This window comes from Condylostylus longicornis, unplaced genomic scaffold (assembly GCF_029603195.1).
Source record: "Condylostylus longicornis isolate FDR11 unplaced genomic scaffold, ASM2960319v2 ptg000075l, whole genome shotgun sequence".
In the NCBI taxonomy this organism is placed as follows: domain Eukaryota; kingdom Metazoa; phylum Arthropoda; class Insecta; order Diptera; family Dolichopodidae; genus Condylostylus; species Condylostylus longicornis.
Window position 1 is genome coordinate 430,744 of NW_026578043.1, and position 14,009 is coordinate 444,752.

Consider the following 14,009-nt stretch of genomic DNA (forward strand, 5'->3'; position numbering starts at 1 on the left):
TTAATAATTTATTTAGTTTTGCTTTACTGAAAGTAAAATAATTGCTTTTAAATAATTTATGAGTTGCATAAGTTGCATTTAAGACAAACTTAAAATTTTAAATCGAAATGATCGTTCTGTAAATTCGTGCAATATAAAGTTCCATATAAAATTTTAAGTAAGATTTGAATGCGAAGTAGCAGTAAATGTAACTTAGAACATACCTTACAGTTAACATGCAGTAAATTTCGTACAACAGTCAATTTTAATGGATTAAAGACTTTTGTTTGGATTAGCATGTGTCGTGCATAAAATAATTCTTATTTTTAATTTGAATTTAATAAAATATAAACCAAGCATTTTGTATATTCGTGTTTCTCACAAATGTTTTAATTTCCTTAAGCATCAGGCTTAAAAGTTAATAAGTAATAAATATTATATAGCAATGTAAGTAAACTTTTAGGTTGCTGACTAGATTTTATTTTTACAATTTTATACTTAGAGGTAAGTAGTAGTCTATTAAGAATAATAATTTTTTTTTATTATTTTATTTAAAAATAAATTACAAATTTGCAATTAAAACCTTGTATAATTTATTAAAGTATTTTATAATTTTCCGGACTATTAATTAAATCGTGCAGATAAGAATCCAAAACATAATTAAATTATATTTTATTACATGCATTGTACATGTTTATTATTTTCAGCAACTCATATTTCTTATAAAAATTTAAAGGTCATCCGATTACAGTAATTGAATAAATTAAATTAAAATAATTATTATTTACTTTATTATATTAAGAAATTAAACTTACATACTTTAAGAGTTGGAATTAAATGATTTCTAATTATTCATTATTTCTATTTAAAACCTCCTTAGAATACAAATTAGCTTTATAACATAATGTATATTTTTGGGACAAATCACGTGAAAAATACCTGTAATGAATTTGCTTTAATCGTTTATAATATGTTTTATATTTATGAATGTTATTATACGCATGTGAATTTTATTGAATTTTGAAATGGATAACCAAAATATATAGACGGATTTCTTGAAAACCGGTTTCCTATACAGTCACATTTCGTTTATTAATGTAAACGGGTAAATTGCCTTCTTCTTTATTATAATGCCGTAACTTCGAAGTGAAGTAATTAACAACTGATTTAATAAAATTTAAAAACTAAATATTAATATATAATAATGTCATAAACTAAATATTTGCAGCCTCATCTCATTGCAGCCTGGTGTATCTCATTTTTTTTCTCACTTTCAAATAAGAATTCTCCATTTTTCTATACCATATTTCATCTTTCCAACAAGATTATTCATTTTTTCAATAGGATTTTTGCCTTTTTCCTCAAATTATCGATTGAATGTCTCACTTTCAAAAACAAAGTGAATCAATTTTGTATACATTTTAGAAAAAAAAAAGAAGTTCGCAATACCAAATAATTCTTCTCACTCTAAAATCACATCATCAAACATAATAATAGTTATTCACTTTCCTCCCGATTGCCTAGTAAAATAGCGTGATAGACGATCAGGCCCTTAGTTTATGTTAGTATTCAGAAAGTTGGAATTAGTTAGTCCAAGAAGTTTTATGTGATTTATTATTTGATGTTCCATAAAATTAGAAATTAGATTTTTTTAATATGAACTGTCAATAATACTTAAATACGAAATAAATATTAACCTTTATGTTACTTTCATTTGGACAATGTTTATTTAAAATAAATTTGAACGAAAAAATATCAACTGAAAGCAATACTTTCTTACGGTGTAAATAAGATATTATATCGGTAAACTTATTAAAGACACAAACCGGTAAATTAATAAGTTTTTTTTTTAAATAAAAGGGAAATTTTATTGTTTTATGGGTAATATGACATAATACCTAAGTTAATTAATGTCAAAGTAATCATATGGGAGGAAATGTCATAACTATTTATTTTGTTCAGAATTCGAGTCGGCAGGATTTATCCGTGAAAGATATATAAATTTTTGAATAAATTTTAATATTTAAATTTTTTAGAAACATAATTTTTACATAAATAAAGAATGATTTATTTTTTATGTAATATTTAACCTTGGTGCATTGACAATAATCGAAAATTATCAAAAGTTTAACAAAAAAAAATTTGTTTACATATTTGGTCAAATAAAAATAGATGTTTGCCAAAAATAACATCATGAAATAATGAACATATTACGTTTTATAAATTTATGGTATTGAAAATTGATGAATTCCAATAATATTGTTCTTAAAATAAAAATATAAAAATTATATTGCAATATTCATAATGTTACAAAGAAGTATTCAAGTAGCCGAAATTCTTAAATTCCGCAAGAGTATATTAAAAATTTCAAACAATGAGGTAGTATTAAATGAATAAATTACCAATTTTCACATTAATTGTAAAAAAAAAAAATTTAATTTCCGTTTAGATATCAAGAGATTTTTCATATTATTTAGTTAAACAAGGTGTAAATATAAAATTTTTGAATAAAAATTTAAAATGGAGAACATTTTCATCGAAAAACTCAAGAGACAAAATAGAAGCGAGTGCTGTTGCAGAGGAGAAAAAAGTTGGTTATTCAAATAGAGAATTGAATTTAGATAAAGGACCAAAAGAAAAGAAAACTGAAACCATAGCAACAAAAAAAGCGCAACAATCGTCTTTGGTTTCACCTGAATTTAGAACAAAGCCAGAACCTATAGAAGCCGATTCCAAAACTCCTATAACAAAAAAAATTGAGATTAAAACTAGTAAGGGAATATTATCGGTTACAACTACAGTAGAAGATGCTAAAATTAATGATATAATTCTTGAAAAAACATCTGCTAAATCAAAATCAACACCTATTGCAATTACGCAACCAGCAGCTGAAATGGCTAAAGCAGGAAAATTAGCTAGTGCAGTACCAACTTCTAAAGAATCAGAAAAAATTGAGAAGCCCAAAGAAACCGTAAGAAAAAAATTTTTGTTTTTCACTTTTGATCAATTAAAATCAATTTAAATTAAAAAACTATTTTACAAAATTATACACAATTATTCTTATTGATTTTTACAGCAACGTCTTCGTTGCGATCTTACCCGTTCCTCACTGGAAAGGAATTTTATCACTCCGACACGAGCAATATCCGATTTCCTTCTAAAAGCCAGCGACTTAGAATCTTTATCAAAAATAAAAAGACGATCACCATATGAACAAGAACCACCGATGACTGTTTATTGGAGAAAAGATGTTGAAGCAAAAGCAATCGAAGTTTGGGGATCCCGTGAAAATTTGTTAAGGGAATGTTTAAAAAGAGAAATCGAGAGAAAAAAATTTCAGCAGAGTAAGAAATTTAACTGACAATAAAATGTAAAGGTTAAATATAAAAATGTTTATAGATGTTTTTACTGTAAAAAGGCGACTTCGCGATTTTAGACGTGAAATTGGTATTAGAGCTTCCGCTGATGCAGTGGAAGACTTAGAGCTGAATGGTTTATCTGGAAAATCAGGACGTGTTGTTTTAATTGCAACAGCAATGTAAATAATTTTTACTATTTATTATGTATAGTCAAATGTTAATCGGAGCAATATTTCAGTAACGCCACAAATTTTGTGTTCAAAGTTTTTGCTTGGTTATATACAGGATCTCACAGTATGTTTGCGGAAGCCATCCATTCTTTAGCTGATACTTCTAATCAATTAATATTAGCATATGGAATTCATAAATCAGTTCAAGTAAATACAATTAAATATGGCAAATATATTGATAGTAGTAATTATATAGATTGATAATAGTAATTAACACTAATTCTAAACAGTAAGAATAATTAATATCAAATTACAGTCTGCCGATACTGAACATCCATATGGTTATTCTAATTGGAGATATGTTTCGTCTTTGATTTCCGGAGTGGGAATTTTTTGTGTAGGAACCGGTTTATCAATTTATCATGGAGTACAAGGTTTAATGCATCCTGAGCCAATGCAAGATTATTTTTGGGCCTTTTGTATTCTTGGTGGTTCTCTAGTTTCTGAAGGTGCCACACTTTTGGTAGCCGTAAATGAAATTAAACGTTCTGCTGCAAAACGTGGTATATCTTTTAAAGAATATGTTCTTAGAGGACAGGATCCGTGTGTAAATGTCGTTTTAACGGAGGATGCTGCTGCAGTAGCTAGTGTTGGAGTTGCTGCTACGTGTATGGCAATATCTACTTATACCGGCAGTGGAGTTGCTGATGCTGTTGGTTCACTATTAGTTGGAAGTATTTTAGGTTGTGTAGCGGCTTTTATAATACATACCAATGTCTCAGCATTAGTTGGAAAGTAAGACGATATCATTTTTTGAACCGTACAAAATTTTTAACAAAAGTAAATGTTTTTAAAGATCAATACCTGAAGATTATCTAAATAAGATTAATTCAGAATTAGAAAGTGATGTAATGATTAGAGCTATTCATGATGTTAAAGGTGTTGATATGGGAAATAATTTAATAAGATATAAGGTGATTTTTATAAAATTTTTAAATAAGTATGTTTTACTGAAAGTAATTGTAATATTTCAGGCTGAAGTAGATTTTGATGGACGAGAATTGACACGATCATATTTAGATAAGCAAGATTTGGGAGAACTTTTGAAGGTAAACGTCAATTTTGTATTAAAAATTTTTTAATTATAGAATTTAAAATATGGATTAGGTAGTGAAATCATTCCAAACAGTAGAAGAAGTTGAACAATTCTTACTTAAACATGGCGAAAATATCGTTGATTTAATGGGCGGAGAAATTGATAGAATTGAAATGAAATTAAGGGTAAATTTTGTATTTACTTAAATAATTTCTTTTAATATTAATTTTTATTTTTTTTTTTTATATTTTAGAAAAAATTCCCAGAATTGCGTCATTGTGATTTAGAAATCTTATAAAGTTTTTTAATGAATTAGCAAAATAAATATACAACAAATTTTAATTAAATTATTGTTATGACAATTTTTCTTTGAAGAAATTACCAAGTTTAACTGAAACTAATTCGAATTGTGAAAAAGTTGATAATGTATTTAAAAATAAACCTTTATTTAAATAAATATACATAATATACGCTTTGATTAAATTGTAACCTAAGTTATTTTTAAATTTTTAGTTTTTTTTTTTAATTGGGTATGTTTTTATTTAACTTTATGATTTGTAATAATTTTATTAAAACTAAAACAAACAAAGTTATGAATGTGTTAATAAATTTTTTGTGTTTATTATTTAGATTCAGCATTTAAAATTTTTTTTTTGTATTAATTTTAAGGAATAATGTTATTTAAATTCGGCTATTGAAATTTTACATAAATCTTGTAAAATAAAACATATTTAAAAATCTGCTCTAAAAAAATTATGTACATACATCCATACGTACATTTACTTGAATTTTTACTTAATTAAAGCAACTCGGCTATTTTATTCATACGCATGGTAACTTAATTGATAAGAATATGCCGCTTCAATAATTTTAATTATTATCTAACTGCACGAGGTTTCCGATGTAAACTTGTAAGTATGTTTAAATGCTTTAAAGAAGTAAAATTAACCTAAATAGCGATAAAGTAAATATGTAGTTTTATAAAAATGCAGTATGGGCTTCCTATTTAACAATTTTGTTTTTGTTATTAATTTTAGTTCATAGTGGAGCCTTGTATTAATGATTATTGGTCGAGTGCAAGAAATATATATATACATATATGGTTTAAGAGGTTTTAATTCCCCGAATTTGAAAAATTCTTAAAGAAGCTGTAAAAATCTTTGTGTATTATTTGAAGAGGGACAGAATGGTACAGAGAAGTAGAGCCAAAAGTGTATAGAAAAATAAAAGTTCCCGACTTTACTTAGAAGAAGAATTTTAACTTTTTAATTGAAAATTATTCCAGCATATGTATTTTAAATATTTTAAATTATGTACAAAACATAAAAAAATAAGGATATTAAGGAATATTATGAAGAATGCTTGATTTTTCAATTATCATTTCTAAATCAAATTTAATTGCATCGACGGGATATTAAGTGTATTACTTAGTTTACTTTTATTATTGATCATTGAGGAACTGAATCCGGCTCTGAAATAACATACGGTTTTTTATATACTTATTAGTTCAACACACTGAGCATTTGATCATATTAACCCAGAACTTGTTGATTTCTTTGCGCAATAGAATATGTACTTATAATATTATAGGCATTTAAATAATTTGTTTGGGTATATAAGGTATTTATATATGTAGATATTATTGTGTATTTAAATACATTTTGAAATATAAAATAATATATGTATAAAACATAAATTTATCGAAAAAAATTAAAAAGCGCTTAGAATTTAATTATGTATTTTATGTGACAGACTTAATTTTTTGTTTAGGAAACATGTTTTTTATTTTCGTTAGAATTTTTTGTAGAAAGACAAAACAAAAGAAAAAAATCACTAAGGGTTGCTGTCATGCTTGAAAGAAGTCGAGTTATAGATTCTTTTGAAAGAATTTTAAGTACTAAGTAAACTCTTTTGGATTTATTTCGGTTAATATATGTATTTAAATTTTAATAATTTTATTTTATAAATTTACTTTTTCTTATTTTGTATGCAAGAATATGTAAGAGTAACACAGTGAGTGAGATAGAGAGTAATACTCTAAAATTTGTAATTTTGATATTTTGCATAATTTTCCAAATAATTTTATTTTTATGAAAGAAAATCCTATTTAATCAAAATTGGTATGTGTGGCAGGACATCCTTTTACATTGAAATAAAAGCGTGCTCTAAGAGCAGATTCATAATAAAAATTTAGTGCTAAGAATAATACTATTGTGGGCAGTAAAATATACGTTTCTTATTAAATTTATAAAACCTACCTATAAATATTAAATTTTAAATTAAATTGAATTTTTACATTTTTGGTAATTACTCATGAATAAGTATTGAGGTTTAGTGATTCATAAGAAAGTAAACTTATTATTATAGTTTGTGAATACATACATATGTACATACATAAATTTACCCCTAAAATCTTTTCTTCATCATTGGTAGTAAACTAAATCTAAATTTGCATATTATTCAAATAATTCTTTATCCAAACTGATGAGCTTTTATTTTTTATTCAATAATTCAGTTATGTTTTTTACGCTATAGGCATTCGTTGTTAAAAAAAAAATATTTCAAATATAAAAAATAAAATTGAATTAAATTGAAAAGCAAAAGGAAAAAAAACTAAATAGAAACAGAACAAAACAATAGTGTACAAAATATTTTCATACAATAAAATTATTGTTCATAAATTGCTTACGAAAAAAAGTCAGTGGGTACAAGAAATTACGAGTCGGTCGCGATTAAAATATTTAATAAAATAAGAAAAAAAAAATAATATATTGCAGTCATTTATTATAATAATATTGAGTTGAGGTCAAGTTCAATATACCCAACTCCTTAAATAAATAAAATTTTCAGAAGAAATAAAAAAAAAAAGAAAAAGAAATATAAAATCACTGTTTATTCCATTTTTACAAGACAATTCCAGGTTGATTGTAAATTGAGTGTGATTTATTATTTTCTGCTGTTTATTTACACGCACACAAACTTATATACAGTTTATTAACCCTTATCACTTTTTATACATACATATATAAGTACATATTATGATAGTTTCTCATTCATTGTTAAAAATATATAAGAAGAGGAAAAAAATAAGTTTTAAATAAATAGGGTGTGTACTTTAATTGGAAAAAATTATGCAAAGTAAAATTTTTAAATTTAAAAAACTTATATTTAGTAGTTATTTCTGTAATCTTAAATTTCTCTTAAAAAGCAGTGTTCTATATTTATAAATGAAAAATTTTCATAAAAGGAAAGGTGATTGTTTGCAGGAATTTTAGGTTTTTTTAAAGAAGATTGTTTGTAGGATAATTTAAATAACAAAATTTAGATATCTATTAAAATACTATTAATTTTAGAATATTAGTTTAAAAAAAAATTGTTTTTGGAAGAAATGTGCTTGTGGTGCACTGGCTATGGCACCCATCCTTTTACCGAAAAATTTTGTGTTCAAATCCCGGTAGGTCGCTATAAAAATTATAAATAAAAATTTATATTAAACTAATTTGCAATTTTCTCTATAGTATTCGATATTCAGTACCAGCAAAATAGAACCAGAAATATCAATAATCTTATATGTTTAATATAAAGGAAAAAAATACAGCAGGCTAATCACCTACAATGCGTATATCTCATATATAATACTAGGCTTAAAACTATTATAAATTGTATATGGTTAAAACCTGATTATTTTTATGAAAGTTTTGTTTAACTTTAAAGTGTTAATTAATATTTACATACAATGCTATTCTTTTATTAAAACAACAAAATAATATTAAAGTAAAAGTATTTAAGCACACTAACTACATCTAATCTAATGAGAAAGATGTTACCATCTAATTTTAGTTAGCATCCACCTACATAATATGATGCTAAAAATTAATTTTTCATGTATTTATTCTGATTTCATGTTGACTGATCATTATTTTATTAGTGAATAAGGTCATTAATAGGCTGTAGCGGAGAAAAAAAATAATAAATAAATTTTAACAAAATAAATAATACTTACATGTATTTTTCATTTTACTTTCGAAAATCTTCTTTTAGGGGTGCAACTGTATGAGTTTATTACTCTTAACTTTTGCAAAAATAGTAATAATAATTTTTACTTATACATATATTATAAGAAATAAATATTTTAAAAAAGAATATTCTTCAAATATTAGCCGATGCCGCTTTTATTATTACTTTTTATATTTTTAATTTGTAATTTTATTTGCATATTTCTTTTATATTAAAAAATACCGTCTGTTTAATTTTAATTTTACTTTATTCACGTTAAATAATCAATTAAATTGAGCAAGTATTAAAGTAATAAATAACTATAAGAATTCGGAATCAGGCTTGTTATAGAAAAAGTAATTCTGTTCCAGTGCCATATTTTCCAGTAATATTTTCTTTAAAATTCCTTATTTGCAGTCTTTTAAATACTGTTTGATTGAGTATTCTAAGAATGAATCTTTTAATTGTTTGTACGAATTTTCGTGTGATAATGAAAGTTGTTTTTATGCAAAATTATTTCGAAATCGAAAATATTTTTTTTTTGTTATAATATGTATATATACATTTATGACATATAAATATACCACGTTTGTATACGAAAAGAACCTCTTTAAAAATGTTCTATTGTTCTAATTGAGTGTTTAACCTGCTTAAGATAATGAAATCGATTTTGGGGTAATAAATTTGAGGTTTAAAATGTATTTTTTGTTGTTTCTTTCTTTTTGTTTTGCTTTTTGTTTCGTTATTGATATTCTCATTTTTATTTTATGTTTTTATGGCTATTAAAATTCAATTTACATAAATTCTTCAATTTTAGTAACAGTTAGGTCGTGCTTGGTAAAGCATTTAAATAAAATTTTATTTTTATTATACAAAAATTTCTAAAACAAATAAATAAAAAATTTTTATCGTATTTTTATTTTTAGGCGTTTATAATTTTAATTTATAACCAAAATTAAAAATTAATTATTTTTAATTCAAATTGAATATGTGAAAATAAAAAAATTATCATTTAAAAAGAAAAACAAAAAAAAATTTTTGGAGAAATTTTAACAATTTGTGGAATATTCTTTACTTACTTGGATTTACTATTGGATTAAGTATTACAAAAATGGGTAAAATATTATTTTTATTTAATTCAATTATAATATTAATAATTATTATAATAAAGTATATTAATCATAATTTATACATGGTACCTTCATAAATTAATGTTATAACATGCGTATTACATTATATTTTAAGTAATAGTGAGGTTATATTCAATAACAATTACTAAATTGTGTACATAATTAAATTTAATTCAATGTTTTAATAAATTTTTGTAATTGACATTAATTTGGAATTAGAAATAAGTACTTAATTAAATTAGAAATTAGTTTTTTTTTTTAAATTAATCCAAAAATTTTCATTTTTTTTTTATGCTACCCTTGAATTGTAAATAATTTAGTTTTTTTTTTTATTTTAGTTTTATCTAATACCATATATATCTATTAGACCATCAAGCTCAGAGAGCAAATCAAAAATAAATTCCAAATACTTATATGAAGTTTAAATGGGAGGTGTGTCGGAATTTATTTGTGTGAAGGAAATTGATCAATATTTTTAGCTCTACCGATTCTACATATTTTTTGAAATTTAAAATTTAAATTTCAAAAAAATTCGGTTGGTAAATTTCATCTGAAAAATGCATTTAAAACAAAAAAAAAAATTACAATTTTTAGCGCAGACAACTTTTCTTGTCTTCCAAATGAAAGGCCGTACTGAATTACATAGTAAAATTTTTGAATAAAGAATATAATTTAAAAATAAATTGAAGAAAAAAGCAAAGAAATAATAATTATAATCTTAAAACTATACTAAATAAAATGAGTCTCATAAAGAATACTCAAAAATTTCAAAAAAAAAAATTAAAAAAATATTTCAATCGGCATACTTCGAAAACATAAAACATTAAGAATTATTTTTGTATTTTTTTCCGATTCAAAATTTCGGAAAATATTTTCAGCTTGGGGGCCTGATAGATATATATGGCATTAGTTTTAGCTTAGCCATAGCAGACGATATTAATTAAGTAAATATGCTGTATTGTTGATCATTAGTGAAATTATAGATAAATATTGTTGTTTTAGATTTACATGCAAAATTAAACAAACATAAAAGGGATGTGCTGAAATATTTTCTTCTATTTTCTTCTTGAATTCAATATCAATTGGAATATTAAACTTTTACGTTGAGTTCAATTGAAATACCGTTAAATCGAATACCGATTCAATTTTTATTATCACATTTAATAATATACTTAATTGTTTCTCTAAAATAAAGAAAATTGCAGTTTCGAATCATTTTTTCAAGAAATAAATTATAATTTTATAAAATTATTGTGCAATATTATTTCAACATAATTGATTTTCGTTTCACTAATATCATAATTATCTTATCATTAACGATTCATCATTGATAATTTTATTTGTAAAACACAATTCTTAAGTATTTGCAATTCTAAAAAAAGAAGAAATAAAATCTGATTTACTGGTTAATTAAATTTAAGTAAATTTTATAAATTATTTAATTATTTTTGTTCAAATTGGAAAATTTTCTAGAATATAAAAAACTTTTTGTTTCAAATGCAATTTAATTTTTCTAAAAATGGTAATAATTGTTAATTAAATGTTGAAATTAATGTTATATTTTTATGTTTAAAGCTTGTAGCTACAACTACATTATAGTGATTACATTATTACCTTTACTTTATTTTCCAGTTAAATTACTTTATACGATATAGGTAATAAATAGTTACCACATAAAAATTTCCTTATCATTTATTTTATTTTCTTACGCTTTAAGCGGAAATTTTCCTTGTTAATGATTTTAAAACTATATTGTAAAATTATTATATATGTATGTATACACTTGAAATTTTTGTAACATTTGTAAATTTTGTACGGGTTAAAATAATTATTTCCTTGGCATAAATAAAATATTTCATAATATTATGAACATAAGACTAAACACAAGAGTTATTATTAAAAATTTGAATGGAAAATTAATAAAAAACCAAATCGATTTTTTAGAATTTTTTTCTAATGAAGCAAGAAAATTCTTTGTTTTTAGCTTTAAATGAAATTTAACGCTCGTTCTATAAAATAAACACTTAAAAAATTATAATTGTATTATTTTTTATTATTTCAGCAATTTATTGGTATTTTAAAACAAAATTATGTTTACTTATATTAGCAATAATAGACTATCATAATGCAGAAATGTTAGAAAGAAAATCAAGGCCGAATATAATTTTTATTTTAGCAGATGATCTAGTAAGAATTTTTGTTGAATACAAAATTATATTTTACTTAACGAATTATTTAAAATTGAATTTATAATTTTTATATATTTACAATATATATTTTCAATATTTTAGGGTTTTAATGATTTAGGATTTCATGGTTCATCACAAATTCCCACACCAAATATTGATGCATTAGCATATTCTGGTTTAATATTAAATCGTTACTATGTAACACCAATTTGTACACCATCAAGATCTGCTCTTATGACAGGAAAATATCCAATTCACACTGGTAAAACGAATTATAATATATAAACTGCAAAGACTGTATAGAATTGAAATTTTAATTTTTATTATTAAGGTATGCAGCATGGTGTAATTTACGGTGCTGAACCGAGAGGATTACCTTTAACAGAGAAAATTTTACCGGAATATTTAAATCAATTAGGGTAAATCTTATTACGTTATAAGTATTCTTATTATTATTAATATTGTAATATTGAATTTCTAAAGTTATTCATCTCATATTTCTGGGAAATGGCATCTTGGACATTATAAATCAGTATATTTACCTTTGAAAAGAGGTTTCAAAACACATGTTGGTTTTTGGACTGGCCATCATGATTATTTTGATCATACAGCTGTCGAAAATCCTCATTGGGGTCTTGACATGAGAGATGGTATAAACTATTATTGAAATTATAACAAAATTTTAATTTCATGATAATTTAATTTAAGGTTATCAAATTGGTTATGAATATCATGGAAAATATACGACAGATGTTGTAACGGATGAAGCTGTTCGTGTTATTAAAGCTCATAATTCTACAAAACCATTATTTTTGTACGTTGCTCATGCAGCTGTTCATTCTGGTAATCCATATAATCCTTTACCGGCACCGGATCAAACAGTTGCAAAATTAAAACACATACCTGATTTTAAAAGAAGAAAATATGCAGCAATGCTATCGAAATTGGATGATTCAGTTGGAGAAATAATAAATACTTTGTCAGAGCAAAATATGTTAAAAAATTCTATAATTGTCTTTAGTACTGATAACGGTGGACCTGCACAAGGATTTAATTTAAACTATGCCTCAAATTGGCCATTAAGGGGAGTTAAAAATACATTGTGGGAAGGTGGAGTTCGTGGTGCGGGATTAATATGGTCGCCATTAATTGAAAAATCTAAACGTGTTTCAGATCAAATAATGCATATTGTTGACTGGGTGCCAACATTTTTGGATGCTGCTGGATTTTACGAGTTTAAGTAAGAGAAGTTGTCATGATATTAGTTAGTCAAAATTTTTTCTTTTAATATTTAAGTATAAATATAGTATTTTAACGAAATATTTTATTTTAGAAATTTAACACAACCTTCATTGGATGGAATTAGCGTTTGGAGTGAATTATCACGTGATTTAAAGTCAAAACGAAAAGATATTTTACATAATATTGACGATATTTGGGGTAGTGCTGCTTACACAGCTGATGATTGGAAAGTTGTAGTTGGTACAAATTATGATGGACAATGGGATGGTTGGTATGGTCCGTCGGGTAATCGTGACGATCTAGATTATAATATAAATGAAATTTATAAATCATTAAGTGGTAGGGCAATAAATAAATTACATATGATGCCTACAATGGATGAAATAAAATCTTTAAGAAAAAATGCACAAGTTGATTGTTCAACAGTCAATCGGTCCTATTTAAGAAAAGGAACTGTTTGTGAACCATTAAGTTCACCCTGTTTATTTAATATTAAAGATGATCCATGTGAACAATATAATTTAGCAGAAATTTTTCCTAGTATATTAAAAAGTCTTTTAAAAGATATTGAAAGATATAATGCAACAGCTATACCACCAAATAATAAACCACGTGATCCAAAAGGTGATCCAAGACTTTGGGACAATACATGGACTAATTTTGGTGATTATGAATTTCCACAATCTGAGAAAATTATATAAAATTAGTATTAGGATTAAGAGATCTTGTTTTAAATTTTGTTAATTATATAATAATTTAGAATGTAAATGAAATTAATATATGCAAAAACATTATAGCCTTAATGGAATGTTAGTTATTTTCTAGTTTATTCACAAATTGACCATTGA

The 14,009-nt window shown here is 24.3% G+C and overlaps 2 protein-coding genes across 2 annotated transcripts; both read left to right on the forward strand.

Annotated features, from left to right (window-relative positions):
• Nucleotides 1-1,939: 1,939 nt before the first annotated feature.
• Nucleotides 1,940-5,087, forward strand: LOC129612609 (proton-coupled zinc antiporter SLC30A9, mitochondrial). Its single transcript, XM_055526299.1, has 10 exons — nt 1,940-2,358; nt 2,429-2,950; nt 3,056-3,323; nt 3,379-3,517; nt 3,577-3,715; nt 3,825-4,303; nt 4,365-4,482; nt 4,543-4,617; nt 4,676-4,789; nt 4,858-5,087. The coding sequence occupies exons 1-10, from the start codon at nt 2,284-2,286 to the stop codon at nt 4,900-4,902; spliced, it is 1,974 nt and encodes a 657-aa protein (XP_055382274.1). The 5' UTR covers nt 1,940-2,283; the 3' UTR covers nt 4,903-5,087.
• A 6,710-nt stretch (nt 5,088-11,797) lies between these two features.
• On the forward strand, nt 11,798-13,952 carry LOC129612665 (arylsulfatase J; the record flags this gene model as incomplete). The annotated part of the gene is made up of 6 exons (XM_055526374.1): nt 11,798-11,917; nt 12,022-12,181; nt 12,251-12,338; nt 12,403-12,569; nt 12,628-13,159; nt 13,253-13,952. Coding segments are annotated over 6 exons (1,677 nt in total), but the record flags the coding sequence as incomplete, so codon positions are not given.
• Nucleotides 13,953-14,009: the final 57 nt, after the last annotated feature.